The sequence below is a fragment of the Microtus pennsylvanicus genome, chromosome 10 (assembly GCF_037038515.1).
Source record: "Microtus pennsylvanicus isolate mMicPen1 chromosome 10, mMicPen1.hap1, whole genome shotgun sequence".
Taxonomy (NCBI): Eukaryota; Metazoa; Chordata; class Mammalia; order Rodentia; family Cricetidae; genus Microtus; species Microtus pennsylvanicus.
The window spans coordinates 79,178,147-79,203,560 of NC_134588.1; the positions used below are offsets into that span (position 1 = coordinate 79,178,147).

The window sequence follows — 25,414 nt, forward strand, 5'->3', positions numbered from 1 at the left end:
CCTCTCTAAGACAGGTTCTCTAAATTACCTCAGTTTAAACCACAGACGTTGGCTATCTTTTATTTTTATGGAGGAGGTAATGGTTAGAAAGAATGCATAGCTGGGCACGGTGGCATGTGACTTTAATCGCAGCACTTGGGAGGCAGAGGCAGAGGTAGGCAGATCTCTGTGAGTTCAAGGCCAGCTTGGTCTATATAGTGAGATCCAGGACAGCCAGAACTACACAGCGAGACCCTGCCTCAAAAGAAAATAAAAACAGCAGCAACAAAGGAGTAATATAGACATCCTCAAGTGTCTAGCCGATTATCAGCTCAGCCAATTGTGTTTCATCTAGTGTCATCCCCCCACGCACACTTCCTTCCTGTCTTATCCCCATCTCTTGTACTGTATTCCTTCAAAATATCAAAGAACATTCTATCCGTTACGTGTCAATCAGAGAAAAGCATTTGACATAACCACCAACCATACTGTTATCTCATTTTGTTTAAAAAGCAATGGCTCCTTTAAAACATCTGCCATTGAGGCAGAGATCGAATGTCCTTGATTACTCCGAGAAGTTTACTTGAGTCACACATTTCGTTACATGACTTTTAAGTTTCTTTGAATTCATTAGAATTACCCTGCTTTTTTTTAGAAAAAAAAATGATCTTTTCAGATTCTTTGTTCCTGACCTAACGCTTTGTGACCACCAGCAAATGTCAGGGCTGTTTGCTTTTCCCACCCTTTAGTGTTCAGTGCTTTGGTGCCCCTCAGTGCCACACCGGCTTTGCACTTGCAATCCGGGGTCAGCTGGGTCCCCATTTCCACCTTCAATAAGAGCATCATCTCAAAACGCACTTCCTCGGGAGTCTGAGGTCACTGAGCTGGGACGCAGGTTTCTCAAGACTGGCCTCGTGGCCTTGAGAAACAAGGCAGTTTGTTTTGAGGGTTGTTTTTGTTTGAGTTGCTAGGGACCTCAGGATGCCAGGGTCTCACATATGCTTGACCAAGTGTTCTATCATTGATCCATGCCTCCAGACACCTCCAGAAGTGAGGTGTCTAAAATGCTAATTGAATGATTCCACATGCGACTTCAGGGATGTTTGTGCCCCTCATGGCGTATGAAAACAATTGCTAACTTGAATATTCAAGTAGAAGAACTGGATAAATACAGCTCCAATCACCTCCAACCTCAAAAGTCAAGGAATTAACTTTCTTTTCGTGCCCTCCTTTGGTCAGGAGGTCCATTCCTCTGGCTTTTGCTTGCCCTCACCCCACCCCAGCCAAGTCAGGGTTTCTCTGTATAGCCCTGGCTGTCCTGAAATTCATGTTGTAGATGAGGCTGGCTTTGAACTGAGAGATCCACCTGTCTTTGCCTCTCAAGTGCTGAGATTAAAGACGTGCACCACTACCACCCAGCTGATGGATTTATTCTTTAAGCCAAGGAGCATTCCATGACAATGAGACCGTTGATTCCACCTATCCATTCAGAAACTAGGGAAACGCCTGGATGAAGGCTGCCTGTGGGCCTCTGGTCAACCTTGCTTTAAGCTTTGGTTATCACGTCATGGATTATCACTTGATGCTGTCTATCATGGTGACACGCTGTGCTATAGTTTGGATTTGACTTAATCCCATGTTCTTTAAGGATCCATTGAAACTGAAGGTTTGGTCCTAAAGGTGGCTCCCTTGGGAACCACTTTAGGAAGTGGAGCTGATGGAAAATCCTTAGGCCCCTGGGGGATGGGATTATGGTACCCCAGACTGTCTGACTTTGTTTTTGATGGTGTAAGTACTCCCACACACATGAGCCTCTGTCATAATGAGATTGCAGCTGGGAAGAAACCCTTGGATGAAATTAACTAATACAGACCCTTGATCTTCCCCCCAAAACTTTTCTTTTTATAAAATGAGCTTCCTCAGGCATTCCTCTGTATAATGCAAGGGCTGGCTTATACAGTCTGAGTAGTAGAGCAAGTTAGTGGTCTAGATAGCAAATGCTTTTTAAAGACAAGTCTCCATTAGCCCAAGCTAGCTTGAACTCCGTACTGAGCCTAGGGTGACCTTGAATCCTTGGTCTTTCTGAATTTACTGAGTACTGGGATTTTAGCCATATGCCATTATCGCCTTTGTGAGTGTGTGGTGGTGGTGGTGGTGGTGTGTGTGTGTTGCTGTGGTGTGTGTGGTGCTGGGGATCGAACCCAGGGTATTGGACATGTACTCTACCAATTCAGCTACATCCTTAGTCACGAGGGATTGGTTTTATTTCAGAGGAACAGTCTGCTACCAGACCCATAGGAAGAAAAGCACCTATGCCAGCCTCTTGGATGTGGCTGAATGGATGGTGGCTTTGGATCAAGGCCAAGTTTGAGCTCCTTTGACACTTGGAAGGCTATGCAGCAGCTCAGTGACATTCCTTCCAGAGTGTAGGTATCTGAAGCCTCTCAGTTACTGCTTTTGGAGTTTACCTGGCAACAGGAAAAGTCCCTTTTCCACAAACCCCACACCAGATTTGGCACTATAAGCCTTTGTCTATAAACAGGGCGAGCCCTAGTAGAAGGGGTACTGAAGGGTTATGGGGACAGGAGTGGGGACTATAAGGCTGGAGGGACGGGCCAGCGACAAGCTTTCATAGAAACCTTTCATTTCTAAAGGATGTGTTTACCTCTTAGATCATGAGACTGAAAACTACAAAATCAGCTCAGGAATTTACCACCACACCCCACCTCTGTCCCATACTTTCAGTTCCGTTCAGGTGACTCACACCTGCCCTCTGCTGGGGATACACAGTCCCCTGCAGTACTTGTCCATAAGGGTCAGCTGTTCCTCAAGTTGATGTGAAATTTGGTTCCCAGTTCCTTGGGGGGAGACACTGTGAAGTCTTTGCTAGCAGGACTGTGATTCTTGCAGTTTTTCTGATATCAGAGAAAAGCAAAGGTTCCCAGTGGGGACCACAGACTTTCCAAGTGAGAAGCACAGAGGACAGGATGGGCTGTGAGTGTTGCGTTCTGAGGCCTGATTTCAGGGCCCAGCCCTGGGCTCCCATTCGCTTTATCTCTATAGGGAGAGGCAGCCAGAGCATTAGCAGGTCACACTCTAGCAATCATGTCAGCTCTGCCTGTCACCCCCTGTCCCAGAGGAACTATCCCAAGTTCAGATCACCATCAATTTCTGCTTTGGGAGATGCCAAACCCTACACCTCCTCGGTGTCAGAGTGGCCGGAGCCTCCTAAAGACTCCCCACTCACACAGGTTGCTCTAAGAGCTGTGAGGGATTAGAGTTGATGCCAGCATGTGAGAAGACAGGCAGGAAGCCAGATGCCAGGCCTCAGGGGTGCAGACGGAAGGCCTCTGAGAACCAGACGAGTCCAGACGTCTCCCTAGTAAGAGAAGCAGATCTGAGGACCCCCAAGCAATGGGTGGAGAGCTCAGAGGAAGCTACCTCCAAACCCTGCAATCATGGCTCTGACACCCTCTACTTTATCTTTGGCTCCGTAGCTCTGAACCTTGTCTGTGCCCTCCCTGAAGTTCTGAGATGCTCAGGGGGACTTCTTCAGGAATGTTTTGTTTTTGTTTTCTTTCTATCGCGTTGTTGTTGTGCTTTTCTCCCTCAATTTTTTTAAAACCGGCTCTGTCTATGTAGCCCAGCTAACTTCATATTCTAGATCCTCCTTCTTCAGGGTCGTGAGTATTGGGATTTGAGATAGACACCACACAGAGCTTCGGGAGTGGATGGTGGTGGTGGTGGTTTTGTTTTGCTTTTAGAGACAGGTTTTCAGGTAGCCCATGCCACAAACTCAATATAACCCCAGTTGTCCTTAACTCCTGATCCTACTTCCTTAGTGCTGGGATCACAAACACATTACATCATCCCCCACTTCCAGGAGTGTTCTTATATGATTTTAAATTGTACTTCTGTTGTTATTTGTGAACATGTGTGTGCCTGTTCATATATGATGTGTCTGTGTAAGCGTGGGTGCGCACGTGTACATGTGGAAGCCAGATGACAGCTTTGATGTGTTCCATTTGTTTATGCTGTGAAATATTTGTCTAATGATGCAAAGATGTGTTGTATTCTTTTATGTTACATTTGTTTAACTCTGTGAAGCTGTGTTACTTTGCCTGTCTAAAACACTTGATTGGTCTCTAAAAAAGAGCTGAACAGCCAATAGCAAGGCAGGAGAAAGGATAGGTGGGACTGGTGGGCAAAGAGAATAAAATAGAAGGAGAAATCTGGGAGGAGAAGATTGGAGTGAGAAAAGAAGGAGCCAGCCACACAGTCACACACCCAGACCTGGAGTAAGAAGGAAAAAAAATACACAGAAATAGAGAAAGGTAAAAGGTCAGAGGCAAAAAGTAGATGGGATAATTTAAGAAAAACTGGCTAAGGCCAAACTCCAGGAGTTCAGTCGAAGAGAGGGAGGAGGGGTTATATGAATAAGGGGGCATCAAGATCATGATGGGGAAATCTACAGAGACAGCTGAACTAAGCTCGTGGGAACTCACGAACTCTAGGCCGACAGCTGTGGAGCCTGCATGGGACCAAACTATGCCCTCTGCATGTGGGCAACAGTTGTGTAGCTTGGTCTGTTTGAGGAGCACCTGGCCCTCTATCCCTGGTACATGAGTTTGGTGTTTGGAACCCATTCCCTATGGTTTGGGATGCTTTGCAGAGAGTAGGGAAGGGAAACTTGGTCCTGCCTCATCTTAATGTGCCAGGCTTTGTTGACTCCCCATGGGAGGCCTTACCCATTTGAAGGAGTGGTTGGGGGTGAGTTGGTGGGGAGGAGAGGGAGCAGGAGGAGCGGTGGGAGGGGCAACTATGGTTGGTATATAAAATGAATAAAAAATTTTAAAAAGCTCACTAAAAACATTTAAATGACCATGTGAGATAATGAAGGAAGGAAGAAAGGAAGAAAAGTTGGCTAGCATCAAGACAGGCTAAGGCCGGGCATTCGTAAGTAAGAATAAGCCTGCATGTATTTACTTGGGAGCTGGGTAGTAGGCCCCCAAAAGAGTCAAGAGCAAAAAAGTAAGACCCAGCAACAACTACAACAAAGGACACAAAAAACACTGAAATATTGTTACCGAGATGTCAGATGGTAGATCTGTGCCTGAATGATCAATATGCTTCGAGAAGAAGGGCGGGGCTCATGTCTGAGCAGAAGCATAATTTAAGGCAGTTATGGCTGCAGCCCACTCTGGCCCATGATTTTCAGCCATGGCACTAATTATAGTCACAGCAAGTACATACATAGACAGTGTGGGTTTGTCATCACAGTTATGGGCAGTGAGTACCACAGTGTGTATGTCATCACAGGCATGAGCAGTGAGTACCACAGTGTGGGTTTGTCATCACAGTTACGGGCAGTGAGTACCACAGTGTGTATGTCATCACAGGCATGAGCAGTGAGTACCACGGTGTAGGTTTGTCATCACAGTTATGGGCAGTGAGTACCACAGTGTGGGTTTGTCATCACAGTTACGGGCCGTGAGTACCACAGTGTGTGTTTGTCATCACAGTTATGGGCAGTGAGTACCACAGTGTGTGTTTGTCATCACAGTTATGGGCCGTGAGTACCACAGTGTGGGTTTGTCATCACAGTTACGGGCCGTGAGTACCACAGTGTGTGTATGTCATCACAGGCATGAGCAGTGAGTACCATGGTGTGGGTTTGTCATCACAGTTATGAGCAGTGAGTACCACGGTGTGTGTTTGTCATCACAGTTATGGGCAGTGAGTACCACAGTGTGTGTATGTCATCACAGGCATGAGCAGTGAGTACCACAGTGTGTGTATGTCATCACAGTTATGGGCAGTGAGTACCACAGTGTGTATGTCATCACAGGCATGAGCAGTGAGTACCACAGTGTGTATGTCATCACAGGCATGAGCAGTGAGTACCACAGTGTGTGTATGTCATCACAGGCATGAGCAGTGAGTACCACGGTGAAGGTTTGTCATCACAGTCAAGGGCCATGAGTACCACAGTGTGGGGTTTGCTCATCATGGAGAGAAAAACCAAACCTTCACTAGAGGGTAGTTGGAACAATGATGTTTCTTTATTTTTTTTTCTCATCCAAATTCATGGTTACTGTGTTTGTTTGAAAGAAAATAGCCCCAAGGGCAATGGCAGGTTTAGAGAATGTAACCTTGTTTGCATAGGTAGTTCGTTGGAGAAAGTATGCCACTGTGGAGGTTAGGCTTTGAGGTCTCATATATTCTCAAACCTCACCCAGAGTCTCAGATCACTTCCTGTTGCCTGTGAGTCAAAATGTAAGAACTCTCAGCTCTTTCTCCAGTATCATGTCTGCCTGCATGTTGTCTTGCTTCCTGCCATGACTATAATGAATCAAACCTCTAAAACTGTAGGCGAGCCACCACAATTAAGTGTTTTTCTTTATAAGAGTTGTGTGGTCAGGTGTCTCTTCACAGCAATAAAAACCCTAACTAAGACAGAAGTTGGTACCAGGAACTGGGGTATTGGTGTGGCAGGCCTGACCTTGTTTTTTATGTGAAAGAATATAGACTATGGGATTAGCAAAGCAGTTGAATGCTTTAAGTGCTTCTTAATGGACTATTTCAGTAGAAGCATGGAAGACAGTGGTCTGAGTGTAATTTGAACTGTGGGTGTCTGGATCAAGAAGTTTCAGAGGAGAAGAATGTTATTTTTATTTTTATTTTTTTTTTGGTTTTTCGAGACAGGGTTTCTCTGTGGCTTTGGAGCCTGTCCCGGAACTAGCTCTGTAGACCAGGCTGGTCTCGAACTCCCAGAGATCCGCCTGCCTCTGCCTCCCGAGTGCTAGGATTAAAGGAATGCGCTACCACCGCCCGGCTGAGAAGAATGTTAATATGTGGTCTAGAAACTGGTCTTGTGATATTTTGATGAAGAATGTGACTGCTTTTTTGCCCTGAGTCTAAAGTGAAGAGTTTTGGATTAATTCTGAAGAGTTGTGGATTAGTCTCAAAAGAGCCTACTATAAACTCTGCAGCGGGGTTCCTAGTGTTAACTCTAATGAAGATATATAATGAAAAGGAGCAAGCTGATGAACAAGGAAAAATATTTGAGGAGAAAAGGAGCACCAGAAAGCTGAATGGAGCTAAATCCTCTGTTCAAGGAGATAAACAGATTAGGAAATGGAATAAAGGGGATGGTGACCTCAGGGCAAGATCCCACCCAGCTAAACTTCCAACTTGTGAAAAAGAATTAAAGAAAAGTTTAGAGCCAAGTGTGAAGATGCATACCTTTAATCTCAGCACTCAGGAGGCAGAGACTGGCAGATCTATGGGGTTGAGGCCAGCCTGGTCTACAGAGCAAGTTCCAGGACAGCCAAGCTTAGGCAGTGAAGGAAATCATTGAAAACAGAAATCTGGGGAAGATTTAATTGATTGAGGGGATCATGTTCCAGCTCCAGTAAGCAGCAGAACCTGGCAGTTTTGGCCACATTGTAATGGTTTAAATAAAATATTGTGGATCCCCAAGTGGCTGCAGCAGGCAGCAGGCCATAAGACCATGCCACAGGTCCCCGAAGTGGTGGCAGGCAATGGGCTGTGAGTCCTGAGAGCAGCCAGTCCCAGGCAGGGACAGCACAGATCCCCAAATGCCTGCCATGGGTCATGAGGGGCAGCAAGTCCCAGGCAGGGAGCTACATGGTGGGCGAGAGACCTCGATGGGGCAGTCAGTCTCACTAGGAGAGACAGACAGATGGGCATGCCACGAGACCATCTACAGGTACTGGGCAGGAAACCATGTGATGGGCAAGAGACGGTGACAAGGATAGGCATGCTATGCAGAGTGAGGTTGGATATTTGTTTAGTGAGTTATGGAGGGGAAAGGGGAGAAGAACACAGAGAGAGGCAGAGAGAGAGAGAGAGAGAGAGAGAGAGAGAGAGAGAGAGAGAGAAATGGGGGGGGGCACAGCAGCTACCTCTCTGGGAGAGAGACAGAAAAGGGAGGGACTCACACTGGAAGTTGAAGATTAGCTTGCCTGATGGGGGGTGGGCACATGGCTTGTCTCTTAAAGGAACAGGACAGATAATTACACACATGGTTTGGGTTTTAGAATCAAGGATAGAAAAAAGGGGTTATGGAACCTTCTTTTGTGACTACAGAAAGCTGCTGAGGTCAGGCATGTGTCAGGGGTGTCCCTGCATGGAGGCCTAGAGAGGCCATTGCGTGAAGCTGTGAAGTTGAAGCCTGGATTGCCTTGGAGACCCCAAGATGTTGGAGATGCCAGAGTTGTGGAATACCTGCCAAGGAGAGCTGCTAACAGGGAGTGGAACCAGCCCAAGAGAAAGAAGTGTGTTGCAGTCAACAAAGCTGAAAGTAGCTGGAGATACGAAGAGCACTTTGACATCAGACCCGGAGGTGCAGAGTTTGGAGTTTGCTCAGCTGGTTTTTGGTCTTGCTTTGGTCCAGTATTTCCTCACTGTGCCCCCTTCCCTGTGTTTTGAAATGATAAAGTATATTCTGTTCCATTATATGTTGGAAGTATGTGATTTGCTTTTTGCTTTTTTTTTTGTTTGTTTGTTTTTTGGTTTTGGTTTTTCGAGACAGGGTTTCTCTGTGGGTTTGGAGCCTGTCCTGGAACTAGCTCTTGTAGACCAGGCTGGTCTCGAACTCACAGAGATCTGCCTGCCTCTGCCTCCTGAGTGCTGGGATTAAAGGCGTGCGCCACCACTGCCCGGCTTTTTTTTTCTTTTTTTTTAAATTTTTTTTTTTTTGCTTTTGATTTTACAGGGGATTACAGTTAAGAGACTGCATGAATCTCAGAAGAGACTTTTACCTTTAGACTTTTAAATACAACGAAATTGTTACAAGCTCTTGGGGGCCAGGGAATGGAAAGTGGTGGTTTGGAAGAAAGTGGTCTCAAAAGGGAGTGGCCTTATGGGAGTAGGTGTGGTCTTGTTGGAGAAAGCACGTCACTACAGAGGCAGGCTTGGAGGTCTCATGTATGCTCAAGATACCACCCAGTGGCTCAGACCACTTCCTGTTGTCTGTGAGTCCAGATGTAGCACGTGCCGCTCCTTTTCTAGCACCAGGTCTGCCTGCACAGTTCTATGTTTCCTGTCATGATGACAATGGATTAAACCTCTGAACTGCAAGCCAGCCCCAATTAAATGTTTTCCTTTATAAGAGTTGCTGTGGGGGCTGGAGAGATGGCTCAGAGGTTAAGAGCACTGCCTGCTCTTCAAAGGTCCTGAGTTCAACTCCCAGCAACCACATGGTGGCTCACAACCATCTGTAATGAGATCTGGTGCAGACGTTTTGAGAAGCCCCAGGAAACCACCTGAAGGGTGTGCTGTACACACATCATGATTCTGGGGAACGGCAGCATGTTTGCTCCTTGCCTCTTCTTCATAGTCTTGCGAAGGTGGAACCTGAACTCTGGGTAAGGTGAGTGTCCAGCGCCACCATGTGTTTCTTAAAGCAGTTGGGAGGTTTCTGGGCGGTGGTTGTGCACGCCTTTAATCCCAGCACTTGGAAGGCAGAGGCAGGGGTTCTCTGCGAGTTTGAGGCCAGCCTGGTCTACAAGAGATAGTTTAGGACAGCTAGGGTGTTACACAGAGAAACCCTGTCTCCAAAAACAAAAACAAACAAAAGAAAGCAGTTGGAAGGCCTCTGAAGCAGGTCTTAGCATGGTTCTGCTTTGCTTTTTGACAAGGAAATGCTCCAAGAAGTGTGTGTGTGTATACCCACATACATATACTTACACACACATATATACACGTATATATATAGTACACACACACACACACACACACACCCATATATATCTGACTTCGCTGTGCTGCCAGCATCACAAAGTAAATTCACAGAACATCACTGGGTGAGATAAACCTCGAGGGGTCACCATTTGTGATGGTCCATGAACATCACATCATATGCTGGCTCTATGGTTCTATGTTTAGTCTGTGGGCAAGGAGCTCAGAGGTGTGTGATTCTGTGTCACTCCCTAGATCTTTGGGGCAGGCAGCAACAAAGCTGAAATGCTACAAGATCAGTCTTCAGCAAGCAGCCGCTTGTGAGGGGCAGAGGGATGGCAAGGTGTGTGAAACACTTGGTCACCCACGCAGTACGTTTTTCTATGCCCGCATGGCTATCTTACATGTGTGGTCAATTTTCAAGTTAAGTTTGTTTTGGGGAACTTTCCTCACATATTTTCTCACAAGCTTTTCGTTTCCTAATTCCTCCAAGACAGTGCCATGCCTGAGGGGAAAAGAAAACCTACATGGCTTGCAGCTTTGCAATTTTGCTGTAAAGCTGGCATGCGGACAACTACAGCAAAAGAGAAATGCAGCTTCCATGCAGAACTGTCCTGCGAGGGCTGGTGGCGTGGAGCCTGAGCAGTTCCAGGTCCAGAGTTCCACAGCAGAATACTCCGGCTGAGAATGTCTCTGAGAGTCCCGCTTCATTTGTCTTTGACACCTCTGCCCTCTCGGTTGTCAGCGATTACTCCAGACTGTCATAAATCAAAACGGACCCCTTCTTCCTCTTCTCTCTCTCTCACAAAGATGCCCTCCTTTGCACGGAATGACTTGGATCAACAGAACTACATTGAGAAGGCCCCGTGTTTTCCCTCCATAACAGTACAGAACCAAAAAGAGTCTATCTTTGTGTATATAAACCTCTGCGTAGGCCACGGTGTTTTGTGCACAAGCAAGGAAGCAATGGAGCTCTCAGGAACGTGGCTCTATCTTTAAAAAGGGCAACGTGCAATCACTTCCAGTGGGCAGTGGGATGTGAAACACAGGGTCACCCTGCCCTTATGGCAGGTTTTCCCATACCCACATGTCTATCTTGGGTGTGCGGTCACTTTTCAAGATAAAAGTCTGAGTCAGGGCCTTTACTTCTGCTTCCTTCACTTTGTGCTTCCTGATGCCCCTGTCTCACTTTCTCTTACTTGTGCTTCCCCATAGGATGTTTGCCAGAGGGAAGACCAGGCTGCTTTCTGGAACACAACCACATTACCCCCTCCCAAATTAGACACTGAGCTCACCAAGGGCAGCTGTTGTGTCTGATGGCAACCCAGGCTACAGAAGCTTAATGAATGAATGATGGAACCCGGGCTATAAGAAGCTTAATGAATGAATGATGGAACCCGGGCTATAAGAAGCTTAATGAATGAATGATGGAACCCGGGCTATAAGAAGCTTAATGAATGAATGATGGAACCCGGGCTATAAGAAGCTTAATGAATGAATGATGGAACCCGGGTCACAAAGCTTAATGAATTAATGATGGCAACCTGGGCTACAGAAACTTAATAAATGAGTGATGGAAACCCAGGCTACAGAAGCTAATGAATGAATGAATGAATGATAGAACCCAGGTTATAAGAAGCTTAATGAATGAATGGCGGCAATCCAGGCTACAGACGCTTAATGAATGAATACCAATCTCAATGATGATGGAGCGCTCCAGACTGCACTAACTAGCACAGCACAGATAGACTAAATCCATCACTGATTGTAGGGCTGAGTACCTGGGGCCAGCAGCCTAGGCCAGGAACATAGGTACCATCAGGAAGTTGGTGTTCTGTGAGGACAGGAATGTGATAGTAGACTCAAATTCTCCCTGCCTCCTAGGAGTCACCACTTCCCCCTCTTGCTTCCTTTGACTAATGTAGGGTTCAGAGGAGGGGACTCGGGGGGCCCTGAAGAGTGTCTTGTGAGGGTGTGAGGAGTCATCCACAAGAGGAGAAAGCCAGAGGAAATGGGTGGATTTTGGATGTTTCCGGGCATTCACAGGGTACTGGTCATGCATCTGGCTCCTTGGGTAGCCTAGGCTGGGAATAGCATCCTTAGGCCCAGAACAGGGAAGGAGGAAGAGATGCACAGGTACCACAGCAAAAGGAAGCCTTGGAGGTTTTGTTTCTAGCCCCTCCCCTGGGCCGTGAGGAAGAGGTTCCCATTCCAGGTAAAGGAGGCCCCAGGTGAGCTGTTGGCCTGATGCCTGTTATGACACTTAATATTCACCTGGAAACAGCTCCTTGGAATTTCCCAGGAGCCTTTGGGTAACCATATAGCCCATGGGTGAGGGAGCCAATCTCCCAGAGGAGGCCTGGAAGACTTGAATTGGAATTACAATACCTCTGCTTGTAATGGGGTGGAGCTGTCCTGTGCTGTGGGTGCTATGGCCATAAATGATGATGGGCAGGGGCCAAGAGCCTCCTCCCTGGCTTCACAATCAGATCTTCTGGTGAGGACTTTTGGAGACTTTTCTTCAAGAATTCTGGGGCTTGGAAGACCCTTAAATAAAGCCAGCAAGGGGCCCTGTGGACAGTGTCTGTGATGCCAGCTTGATTGTGCTCCCCCAGAGTGCAGACTCCGCTCCTTCCCAGGGCCCACTGTGGGTCTAACGTGAAGTGAGCAATACACTCCTGTCGCTGTGGCAACCTCTTACCCGGCTCTCAACCCTCTTAGACTTCCCATATCCCATGCCCCTGGCTGCCCCTCTGGGGATGAGAGGCCTAAAAAGCTTTTCCCACCTCCTGCCAGGCACGCTGTGGAAGCGCAAAGAGCAGGCTTCAGGTGGTGTGGGCTGTAAGCCCCTGGTCTCCCTTAGAACGGTGGCTAGGGGTGGGGTGGGGCGGGGAGAGAAGCGGGATCGCTCATAGATGCTGAAGCCAGGGTGGCTCGGGATGAAGAGAGACACCACAGCATCTAGTCAAAGCCAAAGGTTGGCACGGCTGCCCCTCCCATGGCTCAAACCAGCACTCAGAATGGACCCCCTGAACTGGAATCAAAGATCAAGAGTGTTGCAGGTGTACTGCCATCCACGAACCCCACTGATGACAGCCACAGAGAGGGGTAGGAAGGGTGGGGAGGCGGCACATGGAGGCTAGCTGCTGTTAGTCTGCACCATCACCCTGCCCAGCTCAGTGTCACAAGGCGCCACATCTTTCCAGTCCTTTAGCAGACTTCCAGGGAGGAAGACAGGAGGCCAAAGAAGACAGCGACGAATTCTCTGTACCTCCAGCTCCGCTCTGCAGCTGCAGGCCCCTTGAGAGCATCTTCCTTCTCGGGCACCCTGCTGGACAGTCCCAGCTCCTTCCAGCCCTGGGCAAAGCCGTGCACCCTACTATCACCTGAGTCCCACGGGTTTTGAGTGGCTGACCCTCAGGTCACGCCTTAAAAGCAAGGGTTACGGGGGCTCTGTGTGCCCTTGTACAGTGGTGGGGGGGTACTGCCCTACACAGGAGGAGGGTCACAGAAGGAAACAAAACAGGCCTGTCTGTGGCCCCGGGAGAGAGGGGACCTGATCCAGTGATATCTCTGATGAGTGCTAAGGAGGCTGTGCAGATGATTGTGAACGTCCCAGGTCTCGGGAGTGCTTCTTTGATGATGGTGACAAGGTCTGTTTGAGCTGGAACCCAGAGCAGGGGACAGGCAAGGTTTGGGGAGCTGCATGTGAGCAGAGGCTGGTGGCCAGAGCTGTATGCTTTTTGCAGTTATCAAGGACGCAGGTCCAATGGCTGCTCTTCTCTGCCCGTGACGGCCACTTTCTATGTGGTCAAGCCTCCCCCAACCCTTTGCCGGGTCCTAAAGCTAACTTTCAGCAAAGTCCCTAGGAAGCTGGAAGCTGGTGCTCTCTGACACTTCCTTACTCTGGCAGCCAGGATCTGACTGTCTCGTACCTGAGCTTGGCTGCTCCCTGCTCCCAGATAAAACTGTTGTGGAACACCATCAGAAAACACAGTAGGAGGAAATAGGTCCCTGACCCTGTCCTTGGCTCTGTGGTGTGACAGAAGCTTGGCCCATGCCCCCAGACATGAGAAGGAGAAAGACCCGATGAGCCTTGGTATTTTAGTTTCTTTAATTATATATATAAAAAATGTTTTAAAGATTTTTTTACGTGTATGTATATCTGCATGTGGGTGTGTGTGCACGTGTGAATGCAGGTACCGGAGGAGGCCAGAAGAGGGCATCAGAGGCTGGGGCTAGAGGCTTGGGTGCTGGGCTCCAAACTTGGGTCCTCTGAAAGAACCAGCATGCACTCTTAACCCCTGAGCCATCTCTCCAACCTGCAAACTACGTTTCTTTGTAAAGACAAGGTATAAATCTGCTGCGCAGGTTGGTCTCAAACTAATGAATTCAAGTGATCCCTGTGTCTCAGCCTCTCACGCCAGGAAGACTACAGGTACACAGCCCTAAATAGCACCCCTCCCTAAATACCACTTCTTGTCCCTGACAAGAAGATGACATTAGAGAATCTTTCTCCATGCAGGGAGTATGAAGATGCCATAGACTTACACAGGTTTGCTTCCCCAGCGACCACCATGACCCCCAGAACAAACAGGACCATTCTTCACGAATTCTAGGAAGAAAGGGAGTGCAAGGACAAAGCCTCCTGCCCAGTGTCCAGGGACTGAGCCTGCCAGTGTCCCTATGCACATGCACATATACATCACATGTCACCACCATCAGAGCTTGCGGGACTCATCAGGGACCCACTTCTGAGACTACCAGACCAGGGAGTCACTGAGCATGCGTAGTCCCCTTCTCCCCTACTTAAAAGTGTGGAGGGATCCTGCCACTGCATGCTCACTCCTTTGCGCTTCATCGGACATTGAGCAGTCGATAGTCAGAGAGCAGCTCCAAGCTGGATCTACACCCACCAGGCAGGAGAACAGGCAGCCGCTGGACTAGGCTTCAGTACTGAGGATGGAGTAGAGCTGGAACTCTGCGGACCAGTCCCGGAGCCGCCCATGCCCTTAACTTCTTACCATGGACTCTCCTTCAGGGCCCAGAGTCCCACCAGGCTTAACGCAGGATCCCAGCTTTACAGCCAACACTGTCCTGCACAGCCATTGGAACAGCACTCAGATTGTCTCCACAAAAGCCCAGCTTCTGTCTGTGAGTCCCACGGTAAGTTCGGGGAGCGGGTATGTGTGTGTGTGTGTGTGTGTGTGTGTGTGTGTGTGTGTGTGTGTGTGCAGAGACGCCAGTTCCCAGCCCTGCCTCCCACCCTCACTTTGACAGGAGAGAGAAAAGGTCTGAGCTTAGATAAAAAGACCTGGGGTATCACTGAACTTCTCTGAGCTTTCCCTACAAATTGGCTGAGAAAAGAGGGTGTGGGCGATGTCTTCATCTGTAGAGATGGTGGAAGGACCAGAAAGGCAGACACTGGTGACATCTATTCTTTCTAGATGCCCTGTGGAAGTTTACAGGAAGGAGGCATGCCCAGACTTTCGATTTGTACAGGCCCGAGTGGGATATTGGTCAGGACAAAGAGCAGACCATTCCCTCTCCCTGGGAGATATTCTTCTCAGTCCCCATATACTACCCTCCCAGGACAAGGACCTCTTAGCAGGGACCGCTGAGGAGCCTAAGTTTTCTTTCTAGTGGAAAGTTTTTCTCCCTCTTTGTCAGGCTTCAATGTCAATCCTCAGTTATGTTACGGGGGTTTCAAGTCCTCTCTTGAGGCTTGCGATGGGGTGTCTGTCCCTACACTGGGAGGGCAGTGCCCAGGAGCAGGCTGTACTCAAGGTCACCTGAGCCATGTCCCTGCTCTGCAGGCCCCCATCTGTCTTGCCAACTGCCAGCAGGTGACCTAAGCCTTGCATTTAGGAGCCCAGCACCTGCACGCATATGGGGGCTTGGGGTTAAATTTTGGAAGACCTGGACTTTCTCCTATGGCTTGGTAATAGTTTTTTTTTTACCTGGACCTGAGTTTTCCCCCTTGCCTTATTAGGAACTTACTCTTCCTTGCCAGGGGCGTCTGTAGGTGATGCCTTCCTTTTTCTCTCTTCACAGGCATCCGGACCTGAGGCTGCTGCCTGGGTCCCCTTCCCCACAGTCGATGTCCCAGACCATGCTCACTATACCCTGGGTACGGTGATCCTGCTGGTGGGGCTCACAGGGACGCTGGGCAATCTCACAGTCATCTACACCTTCTGCAGGTGCCTGGTTGGTGGGGACTGGGTCAAGGGCACTGTGTGTATCTAGCCATGCAGACAGGGCAGAATACAAGGGCAAAGGATCACCTGGCTCTGTCCAGGGCACCTTAGGTTGGGCAGAGAAGCAAGGACCATGCCTTCTATCATAGCAGGTCTAGGTGTCAACTTTCAAGCTGATGAAAATGGGAAAAAATAGCAGGGAACCTTGAATAACACACACATGCCCACTGGGCTTCAGGCGTACCATGAGGCAGGAAGGTACTCCAGGACCTTCAGGTCCCTGCTCATTCTACCCTGCTCCAAGTTCACCTCTGCCATCCTCTGCTCCCAGAGGAATCCTCCCTCGGCCTTGAAAAGCTTCCCTGGACACCAGGATCCTCTAACTCCCAGCATCCAGTTCTAGTAGTCACCCTTGCACCCCTCCCCTCTGTCCTGCTGGTTAAAGCAGGCAGGCTAGAAAGTTAACACAGACCTCAGACTCCATCGCTGACCAGTGGAAGGACTCAGCCAGCCATTTGTTCTTCCTGAGCCCCCACGTCTTCTCTGCAACACAGAACCGTGGCTTCCCCATCACTGTGATTCCTCCTGTTTGTGCATTGACTGGAAAATGAATCCTGGCTTTGCAATTTCCTGAGCTGTGATGGGGACCAAATCCTTAGTACTCTCCTCTGGAAAAGGGGACCATCATGTCTCCCTTAGGAGCAAATCTGAAAATGAGTTGTGCTAGAGGAGGGTTGCGAAGTTATCTGTCCCATGGAGGAAGGTTGTGAAGGTGTCTGTCCCATGGAGGAAGGTTGTGAAGGTGTCTGTCCCATGGAGGAGGGTTGTGAAGGTGTCTGTCCCATGGAGGAGGGTTGTGAAGATGTCTGTCCCATGGAGGAGGGTTGTGAAGGTATCTGTCCCATGGAGGAGGGTTGTGAAGGTGTCTGGCCCATGGAGGAAGGTTGTGAAGGTATCTGTCCCACGGAGGAAGGTTGTGAAGGTATCTGTCCCATGGAGGAAGGTTGTGAAGGTATCTGTCCCATGGAGGAGGGTTGTGAAGGTATCTGTCTCATGGAGGAGGGTTGTGAAGCTATCTGTCCCTTGGTCAGAGTCATAGGTCTTGGGCTCTTTGCCATCTCAAGAGTGAACAGTGAAGAAGCAGGCTGAGCAGGGTAGGGCCAAACTGGGCAGCAGAAGGAGGAAGAGGAGAAAGAAGGAAAAAGGGAAGAAGAGATGGAGGAGGCACAAGAAGATAGTAAGAAAATATCAGAGCAAGTGGGAGGGGTAGCCAGAGGACACTGTTGGGAGACTGGGGCCAGAGGATTGTCCAAGGAGACAGAGGGAGTCACACAGAGGGAATAATCCTGAGGGTGAGAAGAAAGGGGTGTGACCGAGAGCCAGTCTCCTGGGCTGCACCGCTGTTTCTGGAGACGCTGTTCCTCACTTCACTCTGAGGGACCGACCATGGAAGGTCTCTCAGTCCATATTACTGGTGACACCTGCTGGACTGAGAGACACGATTGTGGCCCAAGAGCCAGGGTCTTTTAATGTGTGGGGGGTTGTATGTGCGTGCACAACATGGTTGTGACCCATGGACATTTAGCATATTAGCATGAGTGTGCATGCATATGCATGAATAGCTGAGGGTGAGGGAAGACCCCCATAGCTCCAGAGGGACTGCGAAGCATGCCCTGCCTTCCTCTGACCTCACAGGAGCAGAGGCCTTCGGACACCGGCAAACATGTTCATTATCAACCTCGCCGTCAGCGACTTCTTCATGTCGTTCACGCAGGCCCCGGTCTTCTTCGCCAGCAGCCTCTATAAGAAGTGGCTCTTTGGGGAGACAGGTAGACACTCAGGTTTTTGTTTTGTTTTGCTTTTGCAATAGGGAGAAAGGGGTCTTAACAGGGAGATGCCACGGCAGTGGAAGGTGGCACAGAAGAGGTGGTTTGCTCTTGCTGGGCACAGCGGGCAGCACCCTGAATTCTGTGACTGAGTGAACAGGAAAACGGGATTCTGGTCTTGATATCCCTGCTAGCCTGGCCAGATGTAGCAAGCCAGTAGGGTGGAAATGGCTCAGTCCTGTATTGTGGGAGGCAGGGAAGGAACTGAGTTTGTTCCATCCTTTGGGAATTTCTTCCCAGGGCCTTAGGGAAGTGGGTCTACCCACAGGTTGCGAGTTCTATGCCTTCTGTGGGGCTGTCTTTGGCATCACTTCCATGATCACCCTGACAGCCATAGCCCTGGATCGCTATCTGGTGATCACACGTCCACTGGCCTCCATTGGAATGGGATCCAAAAGACGGACAGCCCTTGTCTTGCTGGGTGTCTGGCTCTACGCTCTGGCTTGGAGCCTGCCGCCCTTCTTCGGCTGGAGTAAGTGGGCTGGTGCTATTGGGGTGGGGGGCAGATGGCCTGAGAGAGGAAGTTTAAAGGAAGTTTGGGTTGGCCAGCTGGCAGAGGGCCTCATGGATCACTAAGTCTTCAGTCAGGTGGGAATTCAGGGGGGAAGCTCAGAGTGCTTTATCAGGGACTAAGGGATCAGTCAGGGAGCCTGTCACCAAATATGGGAGCTAGTGGGTGGGGACAGGGATACATGTTTAGTGCTGGCTTTGTAGTGAGTCGGACCAGCCAGAGGCCTCAGCAGGCAGGACAAATAGCAAGGCTTTGGCCCTGAGGATCATGACCCTGGACCCACAGAGGGGCTAGCTCCAGTCAATGCTAGCCTGGTGTCCCCGCTAGAATCAACGTGGGAGTCTCTCCTCACATCTCTCAACTGCCTCTGGCTTTCTCAGTTCTGGGCAGGGTAGGCCTATGGCTGGGGCCAGGTTGTATTTAGGAACCCCAGGCTCCACATTTGAAGCCCCTACCGAACAAGGCGCCTTGAGCAGCAGCACAGTGAAGGCTGAGCCTCTGCCCTGGCTCCCAGGTGCCTATGTGCCTGAGGGGCTGCTGACGTCCTGCTCCTGGGACTACATGACCTTCACACCCCGGGTGCGTGCCTACACGATGCTGCTCTGCTGCTTTGTGTTCTTCCTCCCCCTGCTCGTCATCATCTGCTGCTACATCTCCATCTTCAGGGCCATCCGGGAAACAGGCCGGTGAGTGTGCTGTTCAGAGCTGGACCACAGACGGTAGGGTCCCCCCCGCCCCATCAGAATGTACTCAGATGCGGGTGGATTAAGACCAGTGAACTCCTGTGCTTGTGGGATGAGGGCACCTAGGAAAGTCCCCAGAGACAATATCCCCTGAGGAGGGCTCAAAGACCTCAGTCCTGGCAGCAGGAGGGCCGCTGAAGCTCAGAGAAAGAACCTTCTGGAAGTCAGAGCGGCCCGTGTAGGAAAGGATGGCCCCTCCTATATGTCCCCAGTAGCTGTGACCCTGGCACTTGCTACAACCAAGATGCAACCTCCCCAGGGCTTGTGAGGGCTGCGGCGAGTCCCCTCGACGGCGGCAGTGGCGTCGACTGCAGAGTGAGTGGAAGATGGCCAAGGTGGCACTGATTGTCATCCTCCTCTTCGTGCTCTCCTGGGCTCCCTACTCTACTGTGGCCCTGGTGGCCTTTGCTGGGTGAGCAGGAGCCATAACACTGGTCTCAGGGACAGGGCACAGGTCCACGTAGCCTCTCCCTCTAGCCTGACTCAAACCAGCCACCCTGACACCCTAGGTTTCGCTTGACAGTCTTACACTCCCCAAGTGACACACCTCTCCCCACAAGGCTTATCCAGTTCCTGGAAGCCTTGGGGATATATTGAGGGAGCCCTGGCTAAACACAGATAGTCTGGGGACTTTCCATCTCCTTGGGAACATGCAGATATTTCTGAGGTTCAGGTTTCTCCTTATCCCGAGCCATAGGTGCACAATCAGAGCTGCTGCTACTTAAGAATGGACCGCTAAAGAGGTTCTCTCTAGTACCTTCTGTGGCTTGAGGGCAGTAACCACGGCACCTTCAGCAGGACGGGCATGGGCTAGATTTCCAGAGTACTTTGTGAGGATGAGATTTGGGCACTTTGAGCTATCTGGGTACCAATCTTCTTGAGTAGTAACAATGCAGTCTTCTTCAGGGGCCTACCAGAAGTTTCTCTAGGACATCCAAGGGGACAGTGTACAAGATGGGGTGAGGGTTTAGCAGCATTTCTGCATGAGAGGATCTGAAGACCAGGGACAATTGAGTGACATAGAGAGGTATTGTGGACTCCACAGATCCTAAGGGACAGTGGGACCCAGCCACTGCTGGTGTGCCATATCTTCTTCCCAGAACCTCACCCTCCACCATCTTTAGCTTCCTTCCTACCCACCTTAAACCAGAATCCTCACTGGCACTGCCAGTCTCTCACATGGGGCTGGTTTGGCTATGTTGGTTTAGGCTGGATGGCATGGTTCAGTCTGGGCCTGAGCAGAGTCAGCCACGGAGACAACCGCGGGTCTGAATTAGGGGACCCCACACCTTCTCTGTCCTAGGTACTCGCACATCCTGACGCCCTACATGAGCTCAGTGCCAGCTGTCATCGCCAAGGCTTCTGCCATCCACAACCCCATTGTTTATGCCATCGCTCACCCCAAGTACAGGTGAGGCCTCCTCCGGCCTCCAGGTCCACCTAGGGGCATGGAGGGCCTGAGCCTACAGAGGGTAGAGGTTATCTGTCTCTCTGATTTCTTATATGTGTATCAGTTGGGGGGGGGGCGGTTACGAACATCTTGGTGCAGCTAGCGCCGCTGCAAAGGGTCTGCAGCATGCTTCCCTCTTTTTCCCCATATATTACAAGCTATCAATGGCTACCTATGTGGAAGCCATTTCTAACTACAGAGCTAGGTCATAAGGCAGCCAGGGCAGACCCATTAGCAGTACTTCCTATGCAAAAGCAAGCTCCCAGGCTGTGACATCCTGCAAAGACCCCAGCAGGGCACGCTTGCTTCCACCAAGGTCCCAGGCAGCACGCTGAGGTAATGAGGTTCCAACCCCACTAAGAATGACAGCAAAGCCCTGCCGTGGGCCCTCAGAGTTGTTTTCAGTCTGGTGATGTCAAACCCTTGTTAATCTCCTGATGCAAATCTCAGTCCATCCAGCCCATAGTACTTAGGTGTATCCATGGCGCCCATTCCCGAGATGTGGCCTAGGGCAACCATGTTAGGATTTGAGGGGACGTCTGATTGGTTGAACCCAGTACCCAAGGCTCTCCTTCTGTGCCCACCACTCCCTGGTTCTTTTGTTAATCCCACCAACCCTGGGCGTGCATGAGTCGCTTTCACCTTGCTGTCTGTCTATCCCCATTACCAGCATCTGTCTGTCCATTACCTGTATCAGTGTGTCCTTTCCTTTCCCCATTCATGACCCTTGGCTCTAACAAGCTACGTGACTCCTGCAGGGCAGCCATTGCCCAGCACCTGCCCTGCCTTGGCGTGCTTCTTGGAGTGCCAGGCCAGCGCAGCCACCCCTCCCTTAGCTACCGCTCTACCCATCGCTCCACACTGAGCAGCCAATCCTCTGACCTCAGCTGGATCTCTGGACGGAAGCGGCAAGAGTCCCTGGGTTCTGAGAGTGAGGTGGTAAGGATGCTGGGCCCTCATCGGCTGGGACCTCACCTTTCCTTTTCCTACAAGACCACATATTAGACTGGGGGACACGTCACCTCTTCTAACCTCTGGTACAGCACCCTCTGTTTCAACCAGGAATACCCAGAGAAGAGATGGGCGGTCAGAAGTCACCCAGCAATAGTCCAGTCTAAACATGGGCTTTCTAAGTCACCTCTTTCCCCATGGCAAGAGCTGACGCAGGGTCCTGGTTCCTTAGCACTAAACCACCACCTTACAGGAGGTGTGAAGAGCTACATGGTGCAGGAAAGGGGGAAGTATTAGCCTGGGATCAGACCTGGCTTCAGGCCCTGATCCACCCCATCCTCACTGTGTGATCTGAGAGCCAGCGTGGCTGGACTGCCCAGCTGCCTTCCACTGCTTTATCCTTGAGGCCTTCTGTTAAGCTGCATAGCTTCCTGGGCTCTCTAAGCCATTAGTAGAAAATGGGGAGGCTGTCTTATTTGCTAACAGAGGCCTTGACTCTCATGAAGGCCACCTATCTATATACACACATGCTTAAGCAGGCAAACACTGCCAACACCAGTATGTACTTTCCTGGGCTTTGGTGACAACTTTGCAAATGATGTCATGGGTCCCCTTCAATGAACGCTGGTGCTGGAACAGGAGAAGATGTGAGCATGCTCTAAATAAGTTGTCCCTCTCACCTCAAAGTTGCTCTCCCACCTCCCCAGGGCTGGCCAGACACAGAAGCAGCGGCAGTGTGGGAGGCTGGCCAGCACACAAGTGGAAAATCTTTCTGCAGTCAAGACCTGGAAGATGGAGAAGCCAGGGCTCCTTCCAGCCTCCAGGTACCTGTCAGTCTGTGAAGGGGTAGGGAGCCAGGCCAGGTAGCCTATGAAGGGGCCAGAAAGGTAGGCTTGCGGTGCGACCAGGACTCTCAGAACATCCCTGCTTTGCCTTACCCACTTGGAGGGCTCTGTGATTCCCAGACATCCCTAGCAGGGCCTGAGCGTGGTCTATTACTGGGGGAGCATCCGCATGTGACTGCGTGACCATGTGTGCATGACGTGCGGTTGGCTGTGTCGTGCCACGACAGGTGGAGAGTTATAATCGTATGTGCTCATGAAGACATGCCGTCTGCGTCAGAGAGCGACTCATGCATGTGTGGACTGAGTTCCTGGCATATGCTGCCTGTCACTGTGATGCCTCTGTGTTGTATGGGCGATGAGGTGTAGTTGGTATCCACCTTTCTGGATGATTCTGATGCTGGACATACCCAGGGGAGGGGGCTGCAAGCTGTGTCAGTGCTCACTGCCAATGCCCCGAGCTCCCCATGTCACCCGGAACACTTGTAGCTATAAAAAGAAGGCCAGCTGTCAGCCCCAGTGCCTATGGAAGGGAATGCTGATGGTGTTAGAGAAGGCCGTATTTTGGAACACTGGAAATGCCATGAGCACAGGCGCCCAGGCAGGCCCTCCCCCTCAGCTGGCAGCTCCCCTACCCTCACCGTAGCCCCTATCAGCCGCTAGGTATTCTGGGCTTCCTTAGCCACTCCGGGATCACAGGCTTCTCTGGTCTTCTGTCCTTATGCTGTTTCCCTATGAATAGCCTGCCGCTGCCTCTGCAATAGGGGAGGGAGTTCCTGCCCCCTACGTTGTATCCCAGGCACTATGCACAACCACAGAGGCCAGAGTCAAAGCCTGGTAGTGGTCTATGAAGATCAGGAAATGGCTGAAGACAATAGCTCTCCTGGATAGAGGCAGGACCATGGGGAGGGGCTTTTAGCACTGAGGGTCAGCCATCAACCGTTGCCAAACACAAGTGATATACACTGACGTCAAGTCACAAGCACACAGAGGTAACTCCCTGGGTTTCCCTGGGGGAAGGGGCTGAGCTGTCCGTGTGAACATCCTAAGTGAGTACAGTGGAGTGCAGGAGAAGGAACTTGGTGTCCTGCAACAGTGTGTGTGTGTTTGAGGGAGACAGAGACAGACAGACAGAGAGACTGACTTTGGGAGTATTCAGAGAGACCCTGGGGACAACAGTGGGGATGTAGAAAGGAAGAGGGGCAGGTGGTAGGAGTGGTTAACTGTGTAGGGGTCTCCAGACCCTGGAGAACAAGGATCCAGAAAGGGGTTTAATCACCTTTGCAGTACGGCCGAGGCTCATCTGATGTGCCCCCAGGGAGGTTTTGGTGGGCACAGTAAGCCTGTGAGGTGTACTTCCTGAGGAAGCTGGGGCTACAAGGCAGGAAGAGGATGAGTGATTTAGGGTAGCAAGGATAAGGGGGGGGGTGCCAGCCCTCACACATGTGCGGGATTGCAGAGAAAAGATGAACTGGAGAGGGGGCATAAAAGTTTGAACCTCAGGCATCTATGAGCCTGAGGATATCCCAGGGGTTATCCTGCAAACATCCTAAGATTTTGCTGGCTCCTTCTTTTAGATGTAGTCCTTGAGAAGGTTCACTCGCGACCTTGACCACAGCCTGGCCCTTCTACATAGTTGCCTTCACCTGTTGGTGTTCTCAGATGTGAAGAGGGATTGGAAGGCTGCCCCTGTGAGACACTCCTAGAGACAAACAGATGTGTATTGTTTATTTTCAGACCAAGAGACAGCTCCCCAGCCTGGACCTCAGGATGTAGGATACCCACCGGCCCTCCCTTCCTTCTGCTACGTGCTGAGCCCCATCACCTCCCCACCACATGCACAGACCCTGGATTATCCCCCAAGCCGGGAAGCTTTGGAGGTGTCACTGTCTCCTGTGCCACACTGGACTCAGCTCCGGCCCCTCCCACACCATAAAATTCCTGCCCCAAAGCGTGGTCCTGCCTTCTCAGTGCAGCTGGCACACCTGGGCTCTGCCCGAAGCATGGACCGAGGCTCTCTCTCCTGCTTCACTTCCGGCAGCCTCCGCCTCTCCTTAGACACTGTATGCTGTGATTGTCCAGGCGATGACAGTAGCGATGGCACCGGGGAACAAGACGTTTATTTATGAGCTGAGCATCTTGGCTAGCCTTTGTGACCAGGCCGGACATCTCACCGGTTCAGAAAGTTCAGCCTGGCCTCCCCTGCTGCCAGTAGTCAAAAGTTGAACATATACTTTCTTGGCACACCTGAAACACTTCACCCCTAGCTCTCCCATAGCATGTCACACTGTGGTCCACACTCACACATACAGGGCACTGGCAGGCACATCGGTACCTATCTGTATGGACACTGAATACAGGTATGCACACCCTGCCCTTCATGATCGTTTTGTGTCAGTGATCTAAGTTCCTTCCAGACGTGGATCTGACAGAGCACAGGAAAATAAAAAGCAGGGTTTCTTGTGGTAAACATGTCTACTGGTGCTTCCGTGGAGAAGAGACAGGGCCTGGTCTCCTTGCCTCCAGCAACTTCCTTTTCTGTTCCCTAAGGACTCTCACTCCTGAAAATCCATTTCAGCCTGGAGGGGAGCAAATTAGAGGAGGGATAAAGGCCAGTTTAGCCCAACCCCTCCTCCCCAGGGAGGTGTGGAGCTCTGCCCAGCCCATGAGTGCCAGCTGCTCTCCAACTGGCTTTGGGTCTCCCAGGGGAGGTAGAGGGAGGCTGGCCTTCCCCTTCAAAAGCATCTTCCCAGCCCACTCCCTTACCCAGAAGCAAGCCATCAGGCAGTGCCAGAGTCCAGAGAAAGAGCCTTCAGCTCCAGGTACAGCCTTACTGGGCCTCCAGGTCCAGGGTCAGCCTCACTGGGGCTCAGGTCCAGCGTCAGCCTCTCTGGGGCTCCAGCTCCAGGGTCAGCCTCTCTGGGGTTCAGGTCCAGAGTCAGCCTTTCTGGGGCTCAGGTCCAAAGTCAGCCTCACTGGGGCTCCAGCTCCAGGGTCAGCCTCTCTGGGGCTCCAGGTCCAGGGTCAGCCTCCCTGGGGCTCAGGTCCAAAGTCAGCTTCACTGGGGCTCCAGTCAAGGGTAAGCCTTGTTGGGGCTCCAAGTTAAAAGTCAATCTTTCTTGGGGCTCCAGGGTCAGCCTCACTGGGGCT

The 25,414-nt window shown here is 50.7% G+C and overlaps 1 protein-coding gene across 1 annotated transcript; it reads left to right on the plus strand.

Annotated features, from left to right (window-relative positions):
- Window positions 1-14,709: 14,709 nt before the first annotated feature.
- On the plus strand, window positions 14,710-24,122 carry Opn4 (opsin 4). The gene is made up of 10 exons (XM_075987513.1): window positions 14,710-14,850; window positions 15,739-15,884; window positions 17,577-17,710; window positions 18,036-18,239; window positions 18,793-18,964; window positions 19,281-19,433; window positions 20,325-20,432; window positions 21,230-21,410; window positions 22,130-22,246; window positions 24,002-24,122. Exons 1-10 carry the CDS (start codon window positions 14,710-14,712, stop codon window positions 24,038-24,040), a joined length of 1,395 nt encoding a protein of 464 aa, XP_075843628.1. The 3' UTR covers window positions 24,041-24,122.
- Window positions 24,123-25,414: the final 1,292 nt, after the last annotated feature.